This window comes from Glycine soja, chromosome 17, assembly GCF_004193775.1.
Source record: "Glycine soja cultivar W05 chromosome 17, ASM419377v2, whole genome shotgun sequence".
NCBI lineage: Eukaryota > Viridiplantae > Streptophyta > Magnoliopsida > Fabales > Fabaceae > Glycine > Glycine soja.
The window spans coordinates 40,235,363-40,259,141 of NC_041018.1; the positions used below are offsets into that span (position 1 = coordinate 40,235,363).

At 32.9% G+C, this 23,779-nt stretch overlaps 2 protein-coding genes across 2 annotated transcripts; both read right to left on the reverse strand.

The window, feature by feature from the left end:
- Positions 1 to 13: 13 nt before the first annotated feature.
- Positions 14 to 1,579, reverse strand: LOC114391869 (BRI1 kinase inhibitor 1-like). Its single transcript, XM_028352859.1, has one exon. The coding sequence runs from the start codon at positions 1,382 to 1,384 to the stop codon at positions 422 to 424; it is 963 nt and encodes a 320-aa protein (XP_028208660.1). The 5' UTR covers positions 1,385 to 1,579; the 3' UTR covers positions 14 to 421.
- A 12,182-nt stretch (positions 1,580 to 13,761) lies between these two features.
- On the reverse strand, positions 13,762 to 19,389 carry LOC114394206 (probable protein phosphatase 2C 12). Its single transcript, XM_028355860.1, has 10 exons — positions 19,200 to 19,389; positions 18,452 to 18,782; positions 17,742 to 17,913; positions 16,419 to 16,572; positions 16,271 to 16,334; positions 15,785 to 15,892; positions 15,315 to 15,440; positions 14,883 to 15,118; positions 14,596 to 14,795; positions 13,762 to 14,503 (listed from the first exon to the last, which is right to left on the reverse strand). The coding sequence occupies exons 2-10, from the start codon at positions 18,647 to 18,649 to the stop codon at positions 14,475 to 14,477; spliced, it is 1,287 nt and encodes a 428-aa protein (XP_028211661.1). The 5' UTR covers positions 18,650 to 18,782; positions 19,200 to 19,389; the 3' UTR covers positions 13,762 to 14,474.
- Positions 19,390 to 23,779: the final 4,390 nt, after the last annotated feature.

The window sequence follows — 23,779 nt, forward strand, 5'->3', positions numbered from 1 at the left end:
CAGAACCGGCCACTAGCTGAAGCTTCCAAAAATTCATACATACTATAATAATATAATACAAGTTGCTCTAGATTCTATAACTTAATCTGATAATAATATTTGAGATATTATTTCCAATTGTGGTTTTTTTAATCACATTATTATGGTACATTTTTTTTTATGTACACAATTACGTAAATACCACATACAAAATCAAAGGTAGGAAATAAAACTCAAGGGGAAAAAAAAAATCTTCTCCTATCCATGAATCAGCACTTGATTTTGCGTTTTAACCAACAGAATTTGGATCTAGTAAAAGTAACTAGTCCTTCACAACAAGCTGGCAGATCATGGTTCATTGAGAGAGACGTACACATTAAGTGTCGGACATGTCTTGAACAAGATTGTCTCTGAAACAAGATATGCAGGGAAACACAAAAAATCAGCACTTGAGATTCTCTTCTTTTGCAATTGAATTTTTGCAGTGAGCAATTGCAGCTTGAATGGCTGCTTGCAACTCTTCCATGGTACTGTCACTAGCAGGAGGAAGAGGCGTGGTTGCAATCAATAAACCACTGTTTGTAGGAGAAGTCCTCATTGATGCCGGTGCTGAATATTGTCCTCTCCAATCCTGCAGCTTATAATTCTTCGGAGTTACATTTCCTGAATAAGAATAGCACTGTCCCCGGGGCCTAATTTTCTCTCTTTGTCCTTTGAAAAGCATCCTAGGCTGGACCATTCTCAAGTACTTTTTTATTGCATGGATCACATCAAACCTCACCTTGTTCTTGTGCTTCACTTTATCTTCCTTATCTTGGTACCCTTTGTGGCCCTTGGTTAATCCAAATAATGAAAAAGAAAATTTGGACTTACCTTGTACCTTTTTTCCTATGTTGTTGTTGTTGTCTTGGTCTCTTTTGCTGCTGTTATTGCTGTCTGAGGTGCTATTGTTGCTGCTGCCACTAGTGTCCTTAATGGAGTGATTTTCATCTTCTAATAACTCTCTGATGGGGAGGGGGAAGCTGTCCATGGAATTGGTCGAAGAGCGAGGCGGCGAAGAAGGAAGGTGTGAAAGGAGTTGTAGAGGGAGCAAGTGACCATGGAAGAAAATGTCATCAGCAGGAGATAAATCAAGTGCAAGAGATGATGAATTAGGTGGGTTTTTGGAGTTATCAGATGGGAATAATGTGGAGTGGTGAAGAGAGATTGTGAAGGAAAACTCTTGAGAAGGGGAAGAGGGTGTTGAAGATTGTGGTGATGATGATGCTATTTGGTCTAGTTCTGTATTTTCTTGTTGCCTTAACTGTGGTGGTGGTGGTGCTACTTCTTCTTCAATTTGATGTTGTTGCTTTTGTACATCGTTTTCTGTGTTCTTTTGGTGCTGATGATGATGATGAGTTTCCATAACAGTGAGGTTGCCTTGAAGGCTAACAAGATTTGATGCAATATCTGAAATTCTTGGTGTTTAGTCTTTTCTTTTTGGTATAGCCACTGAGCAAAAAGCTTTGTAATGTTCCTTGTATGAATGTCAAATAAACCTTTAGAGAGGGATAAAGGAATAAAAAAAGAAAGAGAGTGAGTCTTTGTCAAAGTGCATTTGATCTTTTTCGGTAACTTTATTTTAAGAAAAACTAACCATATGTATATACTAAAAAAAAAAACTGGTTCTCATGTTTTTACGGTACATATTTATATTTACTTGTGTGCCTACGCATGATGCACGCATGTCGTAAATATATGCGACCAAATTCCTTTTTATGTTGAATATTTTCTCTGTTTTTAAGTCATTTAATTATTAATTTACGAATAAATTATTGACTCAAGTGATAATAAATTAAGTTTATTTTAAATAATGTAAAAAATATGATAGAGAGGTGAGACTTTATTTCAGTGATGTGTTGAAAAAAAAGGTTGGCTCTTTTGTTGAATCCTTGTCAGGTCGACCAGCAATTGCGCTGGTACGGGAAATAAGGTCACAAACATCCAAATTTGGCCACCAAAACAAGATGGGATTGGCATTTCACACATTTTGGAATTGTTTATAAAATTTCTATGTATGAGTAACGATCATATAGGAGTACTTGTTAAAGTATGTATATTTAATTGTCACTGTTTATTCTTTTATATTATAATCATCTATCACATTTATATTACTCTTTTTAATATTATTAAAAGTGTAGATTAGTGCAACATGTGCATGAATATTTTTCAATTTATATTAGAGGTAATAATGGATAGAGTTTTAAGAATTATAAACTCGCAGGTAATAGTTTTAATATTTGTTCTTATATCTAATCAATATTTACGTATTTATATTTAGACTCGATCATTGTTGTATTTTTGTTAAATAAAAAAGTAAATTACCTTAATTCTCTATGAAGTTTCGTCAAACTTTTCTAAATATCTCCCTTTTTTTAACCTTGTATTATTTCCTTTATTTTTAAATAATTACCGTAACATTTTTTTAATTTGTTTTAAAAGCTTTACATAATATACCCTTGCATGAGAGTTACTATAAATGTTGGTAAAACAAGTGATTTCCAACAAAATTTTACATACAATGAGTATTCAATACACATTTTCTTGTTAAATAAATTGTTCTCACTCAAACTTAATAGTCTTGTGTAATTTTTTCTAAAAAAAATTGTAATTCATGGAAAGAAATTTATTTTTTTTATATAAATATCCATTAACCCAGCTTTTCATTTTCATTCTTAATTCTTACCAATTAGTGTAAATTAACAATATTCATAAACAAAGGAATAAGAAGTTCTATTTTAGATTTGTTTTATCTTATTTGAATTCAAGCCGAATAATTAAGATCATTTAGAGTAATAATTTCTTATATTGACTAATCTATGCATTCGGTAGCGTGCAGCTCTATAAAATGAAAATAAATATTATATAGTAATTTTATTCATGTAAATGTGTACAAGATTTGATGATCCTAGGTGTAAGTCATACTTTGATTATTCAAAGACAATTTTTCTTTTACTAAGATAAACACAAACATAATCTAACTACCATTATTGACTAAAATTAGTTTCAACACAGTAGAGAATTACGAATAAAAGATACATGATATGACAGCTTTATGTTTATTAATTAGAATTTTAATAATGAGTTATTGAAGTGAAAAATTAAATAATGATGCATTTGTTTTATTTTATTTTATTTATTACTTTCTTCTTACAATTTTAGATATATGAACGGAACAACTATAATAGAATTATCATTTTTACGGTTTTATTTATATCTTAAATAATGAAATAAATTAGACACTTTTATTATAAAATATTTAAAACAATGGTATTGTAATTTTATAATATTTTTTAAATTTTAAGACATTCCTTAATTAGTACTCCCTCGCTGGACCAAATTATAAATTAGAAAAAAGAAAATTTGATAGACCCAAATATAAGTAAATTTTAACTGATATTATTCTATTTAATGATATAATTCTAAAAATATCCTTTAATTAATTGAGATTTTATTTAATGATATAATTAGATTAGTAGTTTCTCTCTGGTCAATTTTTTTATTTTTATATCAAGTTTTAATAAAACACACTTTAAAAAATATTTTTTAAATATGATTAGTTAATATCAATTAAATTTCTTAATTAACACAAAAATTAGTTAATTTTACTTATATATGAGTTTAAAGGGAGAATGGTCTCTTTTTATTTCTAAAAAAAAATTTAAATATCTTCATAAAAAAAAATTAAATATCTAACAATTAATAACTTCCCCTTACACTTCTCCCTGTCGATGCAGACAAAACCTTTTAATGCATTCCCGAAAAATTCCTCATCTATGAGTGAGTCTCTTGAAAAGGAAATCTCCATTCCATTTACACGAAGAACTTGAAAATTACACCGCTTATTTTAATATAGTAAAATGATGTGTACGTGGACCAACGAGTAATTAATATTAGACTCAATTTGCTTAAGACTCGAGATGCAAGTTTACTTAAACATGATTGAAATGAAAAAATTATATTAAGTGATCAGTTGAGTTCTCTGATGATAAATATTAATTATCGGAATAATATGTTCTTAAATTTAAATATTTAGAGAAAAAATTATAAGTATAATAAATGATATAATGCAATAAGAATTAAGAAAATGGATAAAATTCAAAAAATGTCAAGTATATATACTGTGCAGCACTTTGCTTCTCTATCTGCACTACTTTGCCCCCTGACATTGAGTTTCCCACGTGCACTCAAACGTGCTCAGTATTTACAGAGCAAATGCCTAACAAACAGTCAAAGGACTAACCGAACATGTATACGTCTCCAAATTGTAATGTTGATTTTATGTCAACTAGTGAATGGCATTTTCCCATTGTAATTGAAGATGCTCTTCCTATCATTTTCTTGATCATTTATTTTGCATTTTGTTTCATACGTTCGTGTAATTATTATTCATTTCAAGTAACAATCTCCTAGTTACACCTTTTCAGCTGTTACTACTTAACTTCAGTGTAGTTACGTATAATGACGCAAATAACATCTAAATAGTATATTACTAGTTCATCCGCTAGAAAATATTATCAAGTACAGTCACACGTTGCGTTGACCAAATAATGTACAATCATATAAATGAGTGATAAATAATTTGTTGCGAAAGAGGATGAGATCACCCCCATATAATTGGTGGGACTTGAGAGTGAATAATTCATATTGAGTGTAAAGCAACAAATAATCACGGTATCACCATAATTTTGTAAGGTAAATTAATTTTTGTGTGTTATCTAAACACACTATCAGTTTAGATTTCCTTTTTTCTCACGTATTTTATTTTAGAGACAATCAAGTTGAAAACAATCAAATATTAAACATAAATACCTCTTTTGATCGGAATTAAAACCTCATGTGAGAAACTAATACCTTTTAGTGTATGTCTGGTTACCCGTTCAGTGGAAATTACACTTTACAATGCAAGAACATAGAAGTAATAACACACTTTGGATTCAACCCGTGAACGTTAAAACAAACAGGTTTATAAACAAAATCGCCTTTGTTTTAAATCTCAATATTTACAAAAATATCACCCACATGTATTTTAAGATGAATTTATGGCAACTGTCGTCTAAATGGTGTCATAAAAAATAATTTTTTTAGTAGTATTAATAGAACTAACTGCTTATATTTTTGCCCTTTATTAATGAACGGTGTCTTTTAGAAAAGAGCGACCATGTGAATGAGCCTCAATTTTCTGTGTACGTGTGTGTCCATGGGCCTACATTGACCAAGAAGGACACGGAAAGATAGGGAAAATTAAAATGAAAGTAAAAAAAAAAAAAAAAACTTATGTGGTGTGGACCCAGACACACGTGTATATGGTTAAGGTGGTCCATGAGGCAAACATAAAGGAATTTTGTAAGCATGGTTTAGGTCAACATCTTAATCATGGAGGCATTATTTGGTCCACACCCTTTTCACCACTCAAAATCATGTTCTAAATTGATTTTATTTCTCTTTTTCAAGATAAGAGAGTACGAGCTGTCAAAAAACTTTGCATAAAAGAATTAAATAGTAAGAAAATGGAGCATAAGACAATTAAATGCTTAACCTTCGAACAACACACGGGGACACAGATCTCTATGAGGGGAAAAGTTTTCCTTCATTTTCTTATTAATTCGATGATGGAATTTTTGGCATATTATATTTTGGTAATAGGAAAGAAGAACAAAGAAAAACAGCAAAAAAAAAAAATTAAATAATGAAGACTATTCACACGCTGAAACAAAGTCGTCCCAGTCACGTTAATTAGCTAGCTATCGAAAGCGAAACGAGGCTATGAGGAGAAGAGAATCCAAGATTTGGGTACCCTGTTGAGATAAGCACCAATGTTTCACCAAGTAATTAGCACGCTGATTCGCTTTTGTGAACGTGTGATGTATCATCACTGACCAAGATCACAGAAGTTTGTCTCTATTACTGTTAATAATACTAGCATATCTGTGTCGAGTAGAGAAGTCACTTGTGACAACCCTAAGTCAGCGTTCATGTATTAGCTTTTGTTATATATATATAGAGAGAGAGAGAGAGTCTAAAAGGCATGTTAAAGAGTGGCAACCTTTATTCCAAGCTAGATCAAGGCCATGAAAAATAGATAAAAGTTATACAGTAGCTTTGTTTGAGATTCCAAAAGAATCATAAAAACCATAAAGAGTCATCAATATTTATGAGAAGGTCACCAAAACCAGTAAGACCAGGGTTGCAAAGACAACTACACTCTACATTCAAGGTATATAGTTTGAATCATAAGAGTGTTTCCTGACAGTTATAAGAAAGTGTTTCAAACACTTGCACCAAAATAAAAGAATCTATTTTACATTCAAAATAATAATAATAAATAAATAAAAACTTTAAAATTGTGTATTTAATTATGTATTTTTTAATCAATAATTTTTTCTTGAATTGTTTAAAGACTCTATACATATTCACATCAAAATAAATTTCTACTACCAAAACTCTTTGATAAGTGAATATGTCATCATTCAAAATATGTTAGCTGAAATTGATTAGCCGATGAGATAAACTAAGGCAAAATAATAGTGGATATTGCTGGAAAAGAAGATAGATAAGGATGGAATAGATAATTTTGTGGACGGATTTGAATTCGATTTCGATTAAGTTATTGAGATTTGGCGAGTAGAGGATCAATTGAATTCAAATAAAATGTGCCTCTAAGCTGGATCCAAAAAAACAAGAAAGCAGAACAAGAGTAGCTAGAGCAACAGTTTTAGTAGAATCCCACGAGCAATAGTTGCACTTGGAAAATAGGAGCTGAAGATGGAACGTGTTGAAGGTGAAAGCAGGAAGCCCTAGCCAGCAATATGTTAGCCAATATGGTAGTTAGGGAGCCAATAGTGGCCGAATGTTGTAAAACACAATCATAAACAGTTATATATAGGTGTTTTGTATAAATATGGATTCAAGAAACGTTTGAAAGGACCTCAGACCAATCAATGCAATTATATTTTTCCAAAGTTATTTTCATAGTGAATTTATTGCTTTTAATTAGTTTTAAATTCCATTTTCTTTATCTTTGTTCGAGTTATTTTGAATTCCTTTTGCTTTCACCTTCAACCAATTACGTGCTTCCTAGTGACTTGAGACATATTTTTCCTTTCGACATTCAAATCTCTTGATTCAAATTTTGAGATTGTGTTGAAAAAAAGTTAATTGAATCACATTCGGCTAACCATTGAATATTAACGCAACAATAGAACCCGAAGAAGAGCAAACTTTTTTCTACTTCTCAAGTATGCACATCAAACCTTGTTGAGTTTTTCTAGTTTGTAATGATGCATAGCTTCTTGGAATAATTAATCCATAACACATTTAAAAATCCTTTATTAGTATTCCGGAACAAACATTCCAAAACATAATAGAATCAATTTTGGAATCCGTAATCCATAATGCATGAGAAAGTAGTGTGAATTAACGGATTTGGTTATCCGAACCTACAAATTCATTATTATGGATTATGTTGTCTGGAATACAATAATTGTATTTCGGAAATGTAATCCGAAATAATAAAAATATTATAGCTCTGGATTAGACAACATGTTAATTCACAAATAATTTTCAATCCAGAATCCAGATTCGGTATACCTGTAATATTAGCAGATAAAAAGGGTAATTCTGGGATTTAAAATGACAAAAGAATAAGCGGGTGCATGGTGAAATTTATGAGGTGATGGAACTAACACCCAATTTAAATGGCTTGAAATTTAAAAAGGTGATATTGGGTAAGACATTTGGGTTCGTGGGCCCGTTTACTGCGTCATAGGTCACATACAACTTAATTGCACGTATTCATTTTAAAAAAAAAGTTTAAACCAATTAAAAAGGAACCTTCTTCTATTGGTCCAGAATTCACAAAAAATACTTGAATGAAGAGGGATATGCTAGGTGCACCCAGCAATATTGCTGGTGCACCCAGCAATTCAATGAAAGGTCAATTTTGCCCTTCAGTTAAAAATATAAAAAGCATTTCTTTTCTTCCCGGAAGCATTCTCTCTTTTTCTCACTGTGGCTCTTCCGCAAAAAGCTTCTTCTCTTCTCTCTTCCCCGACAAGCTTCTTCTCCGCGAGCTTCTCCGACAGCCCTTGGACCCATTTGCTTCGAGGTAGGTGGCCTTCTTCTTAGCTTTGGTTTTGTTATGCACTACATTAGGGTAGGTTAGTGTAACGTTAGGTTAGTGGAACCTTAGGGTAGAAGACGAAACCTAGGGTAGAAGACGAGAGGGGAGAAGACGAGAGGACGCCGGAAAAAATGGCGGAAATCGCTGACGGAGGAGTCTTCCGGAAGACCCCTTAGGGGTTCTTCCGGAAGTTCCGGAAGAACGTTTTCCGGAAAGTTTCCGGAAGAAGTGTTCTTCCGGAAGTAACCAAACGTCTTCCGGAAGAACACTTCTTCCGGAAGACTTCCGGAAAACGTCTTCCGGGAACTTTCCGGAAGAAGTGGTTCATCCGGAAGAATTCCGGAAGACTCGCACTTCCGGAAGAAGTTTCAAACTTCCGGAAGACCTTTCCGGAAGAACCCTTCTTCCGGAGTGTTTCCGGAAGAACCACTTCTTCCGGAAGTGGTTTTTTTGTTTTTTTTTTGTTTTTTTTTTTAAATTTTTTTTAAACAGAAATTGTTTTGTTTTTTTTAAATGAATTATTTTATTTATTTTGGTTATTTTGTTTTTTAGATTTTATGAACAATGAAGTTTGGGTTTTTGATGTCATATTTTTTTTATAATTTAAATTGTGTATTTTTACTAAATATTAATTTGTAAATTAATTTTTTTTTATAAAAGTAGTTGTGTTTGTTTTTGTTTATTGTTTTTTTTTAAATTAGTGTTTTTTCTTTAAAAATGAAGTTGTCTATTTTTATAATTAAAGTTGTGTGTTTTGGAAGTTTTATAAAAATACTAATTTTTTATAATTAATTAGTTTATTTTATTATAAATGAAGTATTTTATTTACTAAAAAAATTGTGGATGTTTACTAAATAATTTTTTTTTTACATTAGTTGTTTAATTTTTTTTAAAAATTAAGTTGTGGATGTTTAGTAATGAATTATTTTTATATTAGTTGTGTTTTTTTTTTTTTTTATAAATGAAGTTGTTTAATTTTTTTTTAAAAAAATTAAGTTGTGCATGTTTATTAATAATTTTATTTTACATTAGTTGTTTTTTTTTTATATAAATGAAGTTGTTTATTTTTTTTTAAAAAAAATTAAGTTGTGCATGTTTATTAATAATTTTATTTTACATTAGTTGTTTTTTTTATATAAATGAAGTTGTTTAATTTTTTTTTTTAAAATTAGGTCGTGTATGTGTGAAAATGATTTGATTTAAGTTAGTCTTATTTGTTTATAAATAAAGTTGATTTTTTATAAAGAAAATTGTGTATATTTTGACCGAAAAAAAAAACGTGTTCGACATGATTTACAGATCATGGCCAGAACACGAGGTTTAGGTCGTGCCATAGGTAGATTTGTAGGCAGAGATAGAGCTGCTGGCGAGGATGCTGGCGATGTTCCCGAGAGGCGTAGGCCTACTGCCTCAGCCCGTAGGCTACGCGTTCATCAGATGACTACGGAGGGACGTGATATGGCTGAGGACGTCGCTAACATGACTGATGATGTCCCTGAGCAGCCTACGGAGGCACCTGAGATGCGTGCGGACGCACAGGGTGCTGATAGTGGTGAGGGGTCAGATGGTGATGATGCTGCAGAGGGATTCCCTGGTGGTCCACGTGACCCGTCAGTGCTCACATCATTTGCCGAGCATGTTGCACATGCCGTGTGGAGTGGACAGGTATTTTAATTTGTTAATTATTTGTCATTGTTTATTTATTTGTTTATGATTAATTTTTTTTTAATAATTGTATAATTTGTACTTCAAATCAGGAACGTCCTGATTTGAAGTTAGTGTCACATGGGAGGAAGCTGACACTGATTGGGAGGCCAGTGCCTGAGATTGAAGGCCTGGTGGCTGCCACAGGATTAAGTCCACTGATAGATTGTTCAGTTATTACTGGCGATCCTGGACTTATATCCGCATTTGTGGAGAGGTGGCACAGTGAGACTAGCACCTTCCACCTTCCAGTAGGAGAGCTGACGATCACATTGGATGATGTGTCGTCCATTCTACATTTGCCCATCACTGGCGCCTTGCACAGTTTCCACGCTCTTTCTACGGAGGAGGCCAGATTCTTGCTCACGGAGTTGCTGGAAGTGTCTGCGGAGGAGGCCAGAGCCGAGACAGCGCTCACACGTGGAGCATATGTACGATTAGGATGGGTTCGTGACATTTATGAGACCAGATGTCAGGCCCGGCGGTGGATTGTCGCAGCTCGCGCTTATTTGCTGCACCTTGTCGGTTGCACTCTTTTTGCTAATAAGAGTGCAACATACGTGCATGTGGTCCATCTTGACGCTTTCCGGGACCTCGCTCATAGTGGTGGTTACGCTTGGGGGGTTGCCGCGCTGGTTCATATGTACGACCAGTTAGATGAGGCTTGTAGGACCACCACCAGACAGCTTGCGGGGTACTTGACGCTATTTCAGGTAAATTTTGTAGGACCATCGACCAGTGGGAGTCTGTACCTGTTTGTTTTGTAGGTACTGTCTATAAAAAACACCAGATGACATGCATTGCATAACTTTACTGCATCTGGGTGACACCAAAACAGATCACGCACCACAACTTCATCCTTCAATCTATGCCAATGAATGTATTGATCACGTTCGAGAAGCTTCATCAGATGCTGCATTTCGGTATCAGCTCCTCTTATTGAAGAACGATATGCACTTCTTGCATTGTAAATTTGCTTTATCGTGGTGTAACTGTCGGCATTGTGTTCCTTCAACGTTAGCAAGATGTTTTTCGGTTTCACCATCGACTTTGTCATATCAGCAATAATTTTCTTTTCTTCCTTAGTCAATCGCCCGGCGTATGGATGTCCAACTAAGGACTTCGCCAATTCATGATTATGAATCCCACAGATCAACTTCACCATCCAACCTTCCCCTCCACGCACTGGTTTCCCACGAAGCCTGAAGGGACAACCACATTTCCTACTCCCGGTGTCTTTTCTAACGAATTCTTTATTTCTACACTTGTACGTACCACTCCTTTCACACCCAATTAACACAAATGAACTTCTTCCTCTGCTACCGGTCTCTGTGTCAGATCTCATAATCACTGCAACAAATCCATTTTCATGGGCAACTGTTCGAGCCCATTGCAAAACATCATCTCGAGTAGTGAATACCTACAACGCAACCCTAACACATTAATTTTCGTACAAACCATCAATTCAACCAATGACTCAAATTATCTATGATTACCTGAGATGTATTAAAAGCATTTGAACAATCGACATGTCGTTCATTCACTCCACATTCTTCTTGATTATCATAATCATAATCCATATCAACTTCGTGTGACATCGCAAAGTCATACCTCCATTGATCTTCGTCCATCTTAAGGACATATGCATCATACACAAGTACATTCAAATTATCATATAACCACATCCAAAAATTTACTACACCTTAAATAACAAACATATTAATAGGACATATGCATCATACACGACTATATTAAAATTATCACTATATTCTAAATTTATAACTACATTATTTACTTAAACTAAACTTATCACTATAATAAACAACTAATAAAACATTTTTGTACCATTATACATTTAAGTTACCTAAATCATTTAATATTATACCATTATACCTAATTAAATCAATAATCCACAACATATATAAACCAGAAATAAAAAAAAATTATAAAACAGAAATATATATACCATTATAAAACAAAAAAAATTATAATCCACAATATATATCATTATACCTAATTAAACCAATAATTCATTATTAACTAACAGAAATATATATAAAACAGAAATTAAAAAAATTATAAAACAGAAATTAAAAAAATTATAAAACAGAAATTAATAAATTAGTAATAATTTAACATTCCGGAAGAAGGTCTTCCGGAAGTTACGAAGCCCAATTCCGGAAGAAGTTCTTCCGGAAACTACTTCCGGAAGCACTTCTTCCGGAATTGGGCTTCGTAACTTCCGGAAGACCTTCTTCCGGAAGTTAAGAAGCCCAATTCCGGAAGAAGGTCTTCCGGAAATAGTTTCCGGAAGCACTTCTTCCGGAATTGGCCTTCGTAACTTCCGGAAGACCTTCATCCGGAAGTGGTCATTCCGGACCTTCCTCCTTCTGTGCCTAAAATTTCTTCCGGATACATTTTTTACTGTTTTTCTTCTCTAAAAGCTAACCGGAAAACGAAATAAACGCGTACCTCCGACAAAATAGGAACAACAGCCACTAATAAAACTTCAACCACCAAATCTTCAAATACTTCACTTCACTGGACCACCAACAGACTGCTGAAGGGACCACCACCGAAACAACAGCAAACGGAAGAAGAAACAAAGCAAACGGAAGAAGAAACAAAGCAAACGGAAGAAGAAAGAAAGAAAGCGCAGTAAAACACAGTCTGAAGACGTTAATTTAAAGAAATTTACACAAGGGCAAAATCGTCATTACGTACGCATTAAAAAAAAAAATAACTTCCGGAAGAAGCTTCTTCCGGAAGACACTGGAATTCTTCCGGAAGAAGCTTCTTCCGGAAACATTCCGGATGACGTTCTTCCGGAAGTTGTCTGTGAGTTTTTCCGGAAGACACAAATTATTCTTCCGGAAGAAGGTTCTTCCGAAAACTTTCCGGAAAAATTATTTCCGGAAACTTTCCGGAAGAACCTTCTTCCGGAAGAATAATTGCTGAAGGGCAGTTTCGCCACTTCACTGTTTGCTGGGTGCCCCAGCAATAATGCTGGGTGCACGTAGCAACTCCCGAATGAAGATCATAGGGAATGAAATATCAGACTCATCGGAGTGTTGAACCAAAACGGTATAAAATACTAATTGAAAACAACATGTTGAGATTCTTTTTGGGTTTCTTTCTAGCTTTATTTTTATTTTCTTCTTTTAACAAGTCCTAAATGGCATCATTTCCAGTTCCACCCATACCTGATATCTAGCGTACTAACAGGACTATGAATGGGGAGGGGGGGTGTTAATTCAACAAGTTGGGGGACTAATTTGAAACTTTGATAAAGCATAAGAAAATTTTGATTTTTTTTTTAAAAGACGTCGAGGGAAGAATATATACTTTTTTTTTTCATTTTGACTTTCATGTAGTGAAGTCTGTTTCTCGTCAGAATTCTACAAGAAATTTGATCATGGTTTCTTCTTTGATTGGACATATTACAATAACTAGTAACAAGTTAAATTGAGTTAGATTAATTGGAAATTTTCAATATTTTCGAAACAAAATATTTTTCGGCAATTAGCTTTTGGAAGACGTTTAACACTTGCATCTGATTTTATCCACTGCCAAAATCTAAAAAATTGACAGATAGTGCCAATACATTTACTTCCAATATCAAATTCAGTAATTAGTATCAATATTATTGAAAGATGGTGTTCTAGTTGACTTGCTGAACGATTCTGTCAATAGTCGCTTGTCGGACAACAGCTTTCGTTCAATAATTCTTGATACTAATTAGTAATTAGTAGAGAAAGTAACTCCTAAATTTCCATTTAGTGTGCGAACCCACGCAATAGAATAACAGTAATCATAATGCTCTTATGTCCCCTTCCTATGGATAACATCTTATTTTTTATTCTTGAATTCTGGTCCAATTCTCCAAGAAGGAATAGTTGTAAAAAAAAATACAGTAATAAAAACAAAGACATTACAGCATGCATTTTGGGTGAAACGGTTCAGCAATTTTCAAGGGTGGGGTGTAATTTACAAATAACATACGGAAAAACAGCAAAGTTAGGTGGGATGTAAATGTGTAATAAACTACTATGTATTTTTTTCCCCTCTTTTTTCTGTGAGACTTTTGAGACGGGGTGCGGGGGATAATTCCACCTAACATCTTTTACAAAAGACCTAATGCTCGTATGGCAAAAGGAATTGTCAAAATCGAATGTTAGAGGAAAAAATCATTCAGAAGGCTTAACACACATCTAACCTACAGTAGAATTGATTCTATGAATTCTAATTAAACTCCCTATATTACATTACAATAACAAAGACCACTTTCATTAAAGGTCTATAGTGATTCCAAATGACCCGTATACAAATGAACGGATCCCACAAAAAAAAGTATATAAAAAGAATGCATTACCTCTGATATCTTGTTGTGTACTTCCACATTTAACACAACCCTTCACAATACTTGTTGCTATTTCATACTTCCAAGTCAGAAATCTTCTAACAGGCTGCTATTGGTTTACTTTTCATATGTCTTTTCATGTGGAATTCAAAATTATATCCATAAAGCCCCAGTGAAAATTAGAAGGGAGTCTTTGTTGATTGAATTGTTTGACTTTCCCATCATATGAACAATTTTTATCACTCTCAAAATGCAAATTTACACGAGAGTTCATTCATCACTTCCACTGCTAATTCTACCTGAAGTCAGAAGATCAAAATAGCAGGTTATATTATGGATACATATCTCTCAAAGGAAGATGGGCAGCAGAAACTAAAGCTTATCAAAACACCTGATGATCTTTTCCCTTCCATGGCTTCTTTCTTCTCTTGGCAACTTGAGCACAGGAAAGGTCCGTCCCAGGGACGAAATTTTCGAGAGTCGGGTGCACCCTCGTGTATTGAAATACCCTCTCCAGGTTTTATCTCTACTTGACATACTGCACACATAAACAACTTGAACATGTTGCAGACTGGATATTTAGTATCTAACCTGCATTTCAGACAAACATATTTTATTGTCAAGAGAAAAAACTAGAGAGCATGTGGTTAACTTCGGCAAGCTGCTACAAAACTAAACCTCTCTGAAAGCATGGCAGATCCTTCCTCGTACAATTCTTCTACTACATCTGGCTCCATGTACTCTTTGTCAATATAAGAAGATGATTCAGAAGATTTTTTACGAAACATGGACTTGAGCATTCCCTTTACTGGCCTCTTTGTTTGTGGCGCAGAAACAGGTGGTTTCTCCTGAGGTAATATATCAACTACAATGCAGGTTGTATCATCTCTAAGTCCCTTTGCTTGTACAGCTTCCTGAAGATAGAAAGAGACAGGGGAACAAACAAGACAAAAACATAATTAATGGCACCAAATGACAGTTATCAGGAGAAACTAATTCAAAGTTGCAAACAAGGTAGCTTATGATGCTTAAGTCAGGATTACTACTAACATTAAAATGGGTCCAGTAAAAAAAATTCACAATGATTCAAAATATGCACATTAATCTCACTTTAACAATATGTGGTGCAGCAGCATCGGCTGGCATTCCACGACAACAATCAAGGGCTACTTCTGCAGGTAGAGAATCCCAAACACCATCACTGCAGATAACAAGCCGGCCTCCAGCAGTGGACATCTAAGTAAAGAGAAAAAAATGGGGAGGGAAGGGAAGAAATCAAATTCTTCATTTAAAAAAGAAAAAAGAAAGAGACATATATTTACATAGAAAACAGAAGATAAATTCACAACCAAAGAATCCAATCATTTGATCCACATAATATCCTGAACCATCATGCAGTTGGCAGAAATACTTGCTTAGAAGAGATGAACAAAATTAAAATCCGTGTAGGATCAAACAGAAGAAGACAAAGGAACTATGTAAACTAAGTAGCCTTTTCAGCAAAAAAGTGTACAAGAGAAAGGTTACTGATTAACATAAGCCCAACACTGCTTTAAGTGAAAGATAGAGTAGAGACCAACCTTCACTTGCTTTACATACGGGACAGGTACAATAAATTCACCAATATCCATATCTCCAATAGATCGTGAGAGACACAAACCACCAGGCCAACATCTCAAAGGACCAACCTTTGATACAAATTAATCTAGTCAGGCATATTAATATCATAAACACTTTTTCAATAATATTGGTAAACAAAACATGAGTACAAAACCTAAACAAAAGTGTACCCAAAAGATTGTAAAAGTTTTAAAGAAACACAGAGAACTATGCCTATTAGTTTCCTCTAGTTTTGCAGGATGTGATTCACCCAGTTTACTTCTTAATCTCTGAATATGCAGTGTAATAGGGAAAGCATCGAAAAATATAAGTATCATAAGGAATCAGATACAAGAACAAGCAGTTCTCTTTCTTATTCTGTAGTGGTGGGGAGTGGGTGTGTTGAAGCTAGTTATGGAGGAAACACTATTTAAGTTAAAAGGGATCATGATTAAAAGGGAATGTACCTCTGCACCTCCCCCTGTATTTAGCCGACCAACTTCACCACCGCTAGAGGTGATCCGCACCCTCCTGATGAAAGTAAAAGAAGGGGTAAGTCTATGTTATAACAGTGAAATTCCAAACAGTGTTACAAAAAACATTTAATTAACTTACTCTTCTTCATTCGTTTCTAGCCTGTGATCTGCGGACAAGTAATAAAGCTCACCATCAGAAGATTCAAGGACGCAACGGGAATCACCAACTGATGCAACTGTTACAACCCATCCTTCTATAATGACAAAGGTGACAGTTGTTCCAGATTTTTGGCCTGTAACAAAAAAATATTAATTCAGAAGTATAAAAACTATCAATCACAAGTCAGTTACACCATTAACTTCCATTAGTAATTGATATTCTTCATCATGTTTTAAATCTAGGTTGCAGTGCAATCGTAGTCACAACCATTTTGCAGTTTGATGCAAATCAATGCGGTCAGAAGTGCAATGCAACAGTGGCAGTTGCTGCAATCCAGAGGTAGCAATTGCATCATGTAATGCTATCTATAATTTAACTCCTAAGCCAACTCTACGGTCCATATAAATAAACATAAATAATATTAAACAAATAACAGTCACCATGCACTATGTGTTACCATTACCAACCTTAATGGTCAAGCTTAAGTAAATTTAGTACTAATAAACTTTACTGGCATGGCCAATTAACCCCCCAACAAGAGCTAGGGGTCTATGGGAAAATGCTACAAAAAGAAGTGAATCCAGTATGTTTTATTTCTAGAATCTCTGGCTGAAACTAAGCAAAATTCATTAAAATTCCAGAAAGGAGTAAGCACATAAATAATTTTTAGAAAGGAACCTACAAACTCAACTAGCTCTAATCAAGGAAACATGAAACCGCACTATGGGGATATTTTAAGAAAGAATTTCCTGTTAAGAAATTTGCACACTCAAGTCAAAGCAATGTCAAACTGGTAAAAGGTAGTTGGAGCTGATACCTGGAAGAAGTTTAAAAAACCTCATCCTTAAACCAATTCCTATATGGAGTTTCACAAAGCCTTACAGACATGGTGATTAAAAAAACTGCCTTTCCCACTTTATATAGTAGTTTCTCATCAAACATTTACAATCGAGATGTTTAAAAATCAGAAGAACTATGATAAGAGGCAAGATTATTATAACTTTGTTTTCTAACAGAGCCAGTACCAATCCTTCTAAAAAAGGTTAGAAATGTGAAGTTTATAGCAAGAATTCAAAATATGCAGCATGTTCAGCTTACATATCGGAAAAGTTTTTCTTTATCTTTTTATTATTTAACATTCTAACTTTGAGAAGCCTTTGAGTGATAGATGACAATACAAATTAGAAATATGTATAAATATTTTTGGTGATATTGACATGAAGATTTAAGTTAATGTACATGAATTCCATCGTAAACAAAAAATTGACAGAGCAAACACCAAAAGGAATGAACTATCCATACCTTTCTCTTGAAAATCTTTATCAGTTTTTACAAAACCAGCAACCAAAGCCCTGGGCAAGGCTGCTATCCACTCATCTCTGTTAAGATCTGGAGGAATCGCGCTTAAAACATTATTTAGAAGATTCTCCTTAGAATAAATAGCAGCAGCAGATCCATTGTGTCCATCAAATAGCTGTAAAAACTCTATATCAGAAAATGAAACAAGGGAAAACGCCCAAAAAAAGGAAAAGAAAAATAGTGCATTGTGTTATAAGCATTCAGTGCTTAAGAACAAAATGACTATAGTCTTTCCTCTGATCCAACTAAAATGACTGCATAAGAACAAAGTCTTAACAATAAAACCAAAAAAGTGGCACCTTGACAACAGAGCTATAAAGTCAATAATATGTAACTTTCTAAAGACTTTTTCACAGTCTAGCTCAGCCATGAAGTCAAGTACATCAAATATAAGCATAAAAACAACACATTAAAATCTAAGTAAATCTATGAAAGTAGCCAATCCACAAGCCTGAAATCATTATCATTCCCCAAATTTTCAATAAGATAGTCAAGTGACAAGGAAGATAACATGTAAAAAAACATCACATTAAAATCCGTTGACAAGTTTCAAGTTTCAACACATTAAATCCGAAAAGAAAAAAAAAACAAGAAAGCAATGTTATGTTATGTTATTCAATCTGGAAAAAGCAAGCTGTGAGAAAAAAACATACCCCAAAAACTGAGTATGTAGAGACCCCATCGCCCACCACCCTCTGGCATTCCGTCTTGAGCAGCGTCAAATCCTCGCCTTTCTTGCTCTGGCACGCTTGACCATGAGCAATCTCAGGCTTCTCAATTTTCTCGTTCGCCAATTCGCGCCTCAGGAGCACCGAAAGAGGAACCGTTTGGTGATCACTCCTGGCAGCCATTTTTCACACACCCCACTCAATCCTCAATTTCCAAATACTACCACTGCCGCCACAACAACAACAATTATACGAACAACAACAACAACACGTGCTGCGAAGCTTTAAACCTCCTTTACGTGCAATTAATCCAATCCTAAATAAGGAAACAAAACAAAAACGCGTTAATTAATGGAAATGGAAAAAAAAACACGCATTAATTAACAACCAAATAAATCACAATCTTAACACCGCTTTCCATGTTCTCCAATTAATCCAGCATTTTCACGCAAATTGACAGTTAAGATCGTAATGTACACAAAACGACGACGGTAATAAATGAAATTGCATCATTACCGTTTGCCACGATTTGGAAAAACATAAATAAATAAATAAATTAAAAAAAAAACTCTGAATGTTCGTTGTTGATCGATCAGATAAAGACAAACGCAATAAAGAGATTCAATTCAAGCCAGAGAAATACGGCAATGAGAGAGAAGGAAATTCGCGAAACTATTACAAATCGGAGGCGAGAGAAAAAGAAAAACGCGAGAATGTGGAGAAATTTATTTACAGTGAAGAAGAAGAAGAAGAAGAGGGAAAATGGCGATGAGGTTTCACGCGCGAAAATGTGGAGACACGCTGATGAATTGAATTGTTCTGTGTGATCGAGAAACGCGGATCCCAGCGTCCTGCAAATATTCCATTGTTGTTTTTCGTTGATAGAAAGAAAGAGAATGGAAGAAGAATAAAAGCGCAAAATGAACCAATTTCATTTTCTTTCCGAAAAAAAAAAATTAAAGACACAAAGCATGATGCGCTGACGTGGCAAAAACGCATCGTTTTCAACTTCGCTCGGCTCTGTGAGCCATTTATGAGCCAGCGAGGCACCCAGCGTATACTCTAAACCGGTTCAACGTCACTCTTTGACTTCCTTTCTCTTTCGTGAAGCATCCGGTTAACATATTCACTCGCATTTCCTGTTGCTTCCTTGTGTTTTTTTTTTTAAAATTAACTTTCGTGATCTTATTTTCTTAAATATGTATTTTTATTTTTTTTATTTTTTTTAATTTATACAAATTAATTTTATTTTTTAAAATTTTTATAATTTTAATCTCTTTTTTTAATTGAAACATTTTGTCTCTTAATTTTAAAAAATTCACAATTTAATCTTTATAGTTAATTTCAAATGTTAATATATGTATTTTACACATGTCTATTTATTATTAATATAATGATTTTAAAAAAATATTTAATTACTAACAAGTTTAATTTACTAAAAAAATAAATAATCAAGTTTGAAATTGATAAATGAAATTAAAATTATAGAATTTTTCTAAAAGTAAGAAATGAAATATCTTAATAAGGTGAATTTTTTAAAAGTAGAAGACAAAATATTTCAATTATAAAAATAAATAGACTAAAATCATGAATTTGAAAAAAATAAAAAGACAAAAATTATATTTTAACTTTTTTATCATGATATTTTTTTCTAATACTATTTATCTCATACCAAAGAAGAATCAAAATTCTAACTCTAAATCACTTAATTAATGTTATCACTTATGTCAATCATTCTTTTTTTTTTCATCCTATTCTTATTGACAACACGTTTATTTGAGGGATTATTTTCCGAGAATATGATATTGAATTTTTTTTTATATTTGTTATGAGTTAATAAAATAATTATTATTGAATGTGTCATGCATTTTTTTAAAATAAAATTTCTATATTATATTTCTAAAATTAAAGAAATAATTCATGAAATAAATGTCTCCTAAATATAATATATTATTATTATGTCCCAAATTGGAAATTAAGGAGTGAAATCCTCTTTTATTTGATCCTGTCTATGAGCATGATTTCTCTTAAAATTAAGAAATAATTCTTGATATGCTTACTGAATTAATTCTGTAGGTGGGAGGTCATCCATATTCTCTCACTAAAAAAAACTTTTTTTTTCTCAATTAATCCTTGATATGCTTACTAAATTAATGTCATAGTCTTATATATAAATTAAATCCACCCACAACATAAAAGACGGGAGTGCAACCATGAATAATGAAGTATCAAACTTTGAGACCAAGCTGGTACCTAAAACTAGGCAACAAACAATTAGTAAAGCAATTTTAATGAAAAATCTACGTGGAAAAGAAATTTGTGTAAGTACGTGTCGATAGTTGTAATACCAATTCTTAGACAGTTGAATGTTTAACTGGTCTTAAGTTTGTTTTTGAGGTGATTGGCTCATCATCATCAATTCAGACGGAAAAAATTACTTAAAACGTGCTTTTGATTGCTTTTGTTTGTTTACTTTATTTGAATTGGCGCCATTTAAGGCCCCGAAGGACCCAGTTAGTGCCACTGGTCAACTATGAAATACTACAATTCCATTTGACATAAGGTGTCATGCAAGACACAACCTTCTTGAAAAAGTATGTATTAATATATGGAAAGTTTATTTTGTCATATTAAAATATAAGTTTCTTGAGAAATAATCATAATTGCTACGTTGACAGAAGTGCTGGTGTGCTAGTGTTATCCGTGATACTAATTGGTACAAGTTATTATTAAAAAAATTAAAATTAATCTTTCCACTCTTTATAAGATATATATATATATATATATATATATATATATATATATATATATAATATTATCTTTTTTTATTAGTATTGATGTGAAATAATTTTTATTAAAAATAGTTATGATTAATCTTAAATCATTTCGTTGCTACTATTTCTATTTGTGTTGACAGTGTTGATATATATATAATATGGGATTAGTTTGTATAAAAAACACTTATTTTAATTTTTTTTTTAAATTTAAACAAATTCCCCGCATTATCTGATTAAATAGAATGATTTTCTGTGGAAGACAATGTGACGCAATGACGCGTAAAAAAAATGTTTAACAATTATTCTTGATACCTATTAGGGTTTTCCCCGTGTGTGTGTGTCTTGTTTTTTTTTTTTTTTTTACTTTTTGTTAATGTTAATTTGAAGTGAAGGCGTGGCTGATGGTGAATTTGCATGAGGCATGGGCCCATTGCAGGAGAAGTAGTACGGATGAGTTTGTTTTGATTTTCATTGAACGAACCAAAAACCTTTGAAAGCAATTTGGAGGACCCGCAATTATCGCCGCCAGTTATCGTTATCACCAATCAACCAACCAGTGCCGGCCTCATCCCTGCGCGTGCTTATCACTGCCAATAGCAAATCCTCAATTAAGAAGGTTAATTAAGATATGTTCTTTTTTCGGGAATTAGTAAGGGGATTTATTTCATGTGATTTTCTTTTACATGATTATGTCCTGTGACCTAATCTTTGTAGTATTTAACTTTTTGTGCACCATCTTGTTGCATCCAAAGCTTAATTTAAATCTGATATGGACCTAGCTTGATTAATTCATTGAATTGGATCGGAGCAATTCATAAATATACATCGTTCTGCAGGCGCGTGACGGCTCAAAATGTTGTGTACTCAACACACTCCTTGTGAAAGAATCAAATCAACTATTCATAATCAGTTGCAAGACTTTATCTTATTTATATGCGCAATGTGTCATTTTCCCAGAGTTAGCCTTCAGAAATTCAATCAAAATCATGGCTAAACTTTTCATGAATTGATACAAGTAATCAAGAATTTAAAATTATTTTTTTAGATGCAAATTTGATTATTTTATACATTATCAAATTTTTTGTTTGTTGAATAATTTCTTTAAAAACAATTTTAGATATTTTTTATCCATAAGAATTTACAAAAATTCATATGTATCTAAGGGTTAATTAAATAGTTACAAATTGGTAAAATTGTTTGCAAGTTAAGTATGTAAAGTACTAATCTTTTGGATAAATCTTTGGTTTTTATCTCAATATATTATTATCGCTATATGATTATATTAAGAAGCTGTCTAACATAATAATGTGATATAATTGATATATAATTTTATCTCAATATGTTATTATCGTTATGTTTGATCATATTAAAAAGGTGTCTAACATAATATAACATGATTAATATATAATTTTATCTCTTAAACATATAATCATAGATTTAATTCTTAATCTTATTTATAAAAAAATATTTATTAGAAAATATCAAAAATCTTAGAATTTCATAGAATTACTCTTTGACTTTCATATTCTAGTTTTAAAAAAAAGGAACTTTTGATGGCTCATCTAATGATTCATCATAGTGGTGGCTAAGCTTGAGTGGGCTACCCCTGTAACGCATTATAATGAGGATGATATGAAGAGAGTAGACCCAATGTTATGATATTCTTCTTTTTTATTACTTTTAGGCGTATAAGATGCTCAACCAACTAGTCAAGCCAGAAGGACTTAGACTTGTGCATGCTTTTTGCAAGCTGTAAACATCCACCTTCTCAAGCGAGTGTTGCCATCAAATATATATATATATCAAACTTAAAATACGCGTATTGGGTACAGCTCACTACACCCCATTAATTATAAGCCAAAATCAAAAGGGTTAAGTGATGTTTTTTCTGCGTATTAATATGCGAAACTAGAGTTTGGTAATACATGTCTTCCATGAAAATCCAGTGATTAAGTTGCCATGCAGGGTATTGGTGCGACCGTGTCAAAACCACGTATTAATAATTCATTAATGATTACATCCACCCACGTTATATGTGATTTGGATTGGAAAACACATGGTTCTCTACTCTCTTGACATGTTTGCCCATCATACCAGGTTCAGAATGGGACGCGTGTGATGTTTTCCCTTCCCTTCTATTTTTCTTGTTCAATTTCAATTTTCATGTCTTGTTACCAGAACAGATCGAGGAAGTGGCTACATGTCTGATTTTCTTTTTCAAGAAAAAATAAGGATTTATTTTTTTTTAAAGTAAGAAAATTTGTTAAATAAACAAATGAAAGTATATGCACGACAAATGTTAGTGTCACTCTCTTTTTAAAAGCTTTCTATTATCAATTTTGGTAGGATTTTTTTTTTCAATTAATATAAATTAAAGAAAAAAAATCATTAAATGAAAAACAAAACCTACCAAAAAATAATAATTTTTTAATAAATTTTAACCCATCACAAAAAAAAATCTTAAGAAACTATAAAAATGAATGTAGTTAGTATTTCTCTATTAGAAGACTATTAATTTCAAATAAGAGGAATTCAT

What these genes read in the sequence shown, in the direction of transcription:
- LOC114391869 (XM_028352859.1), bottom strand. Translation starts at nt 1,384, where the DNA reads ATGGAAACTCATCATCATCATCAGCACCAAAAGAACACAGAAAACGAT.
- LOC114394206 (XM_028355860.1), bottom strand. Translation starts at nt 18,649, where the DNA reads ATGGCTGCCAGGAGTGATCACCAAACGGTTCCTCTTTCGGTGCTCCTG. An exon ending in ATACAGGGGGAGGTGCAGAG is followed by an intron (nt 15,893 to 16,270) that starts GTACATTCCCTT and finishes TTTGTATCAAAG; the next exon opens with GTTGGTCCTTTGAGATGTTG. An exon ending in GGAAGGGAAAAGATCATCAG is followed by an intron (nt 14,504 to 14,595) that starts GTGTTTTGATAA and finishes TTCTGACTTCAG; the next exon opens with GTAGAATTAGCAGTGGAAGT.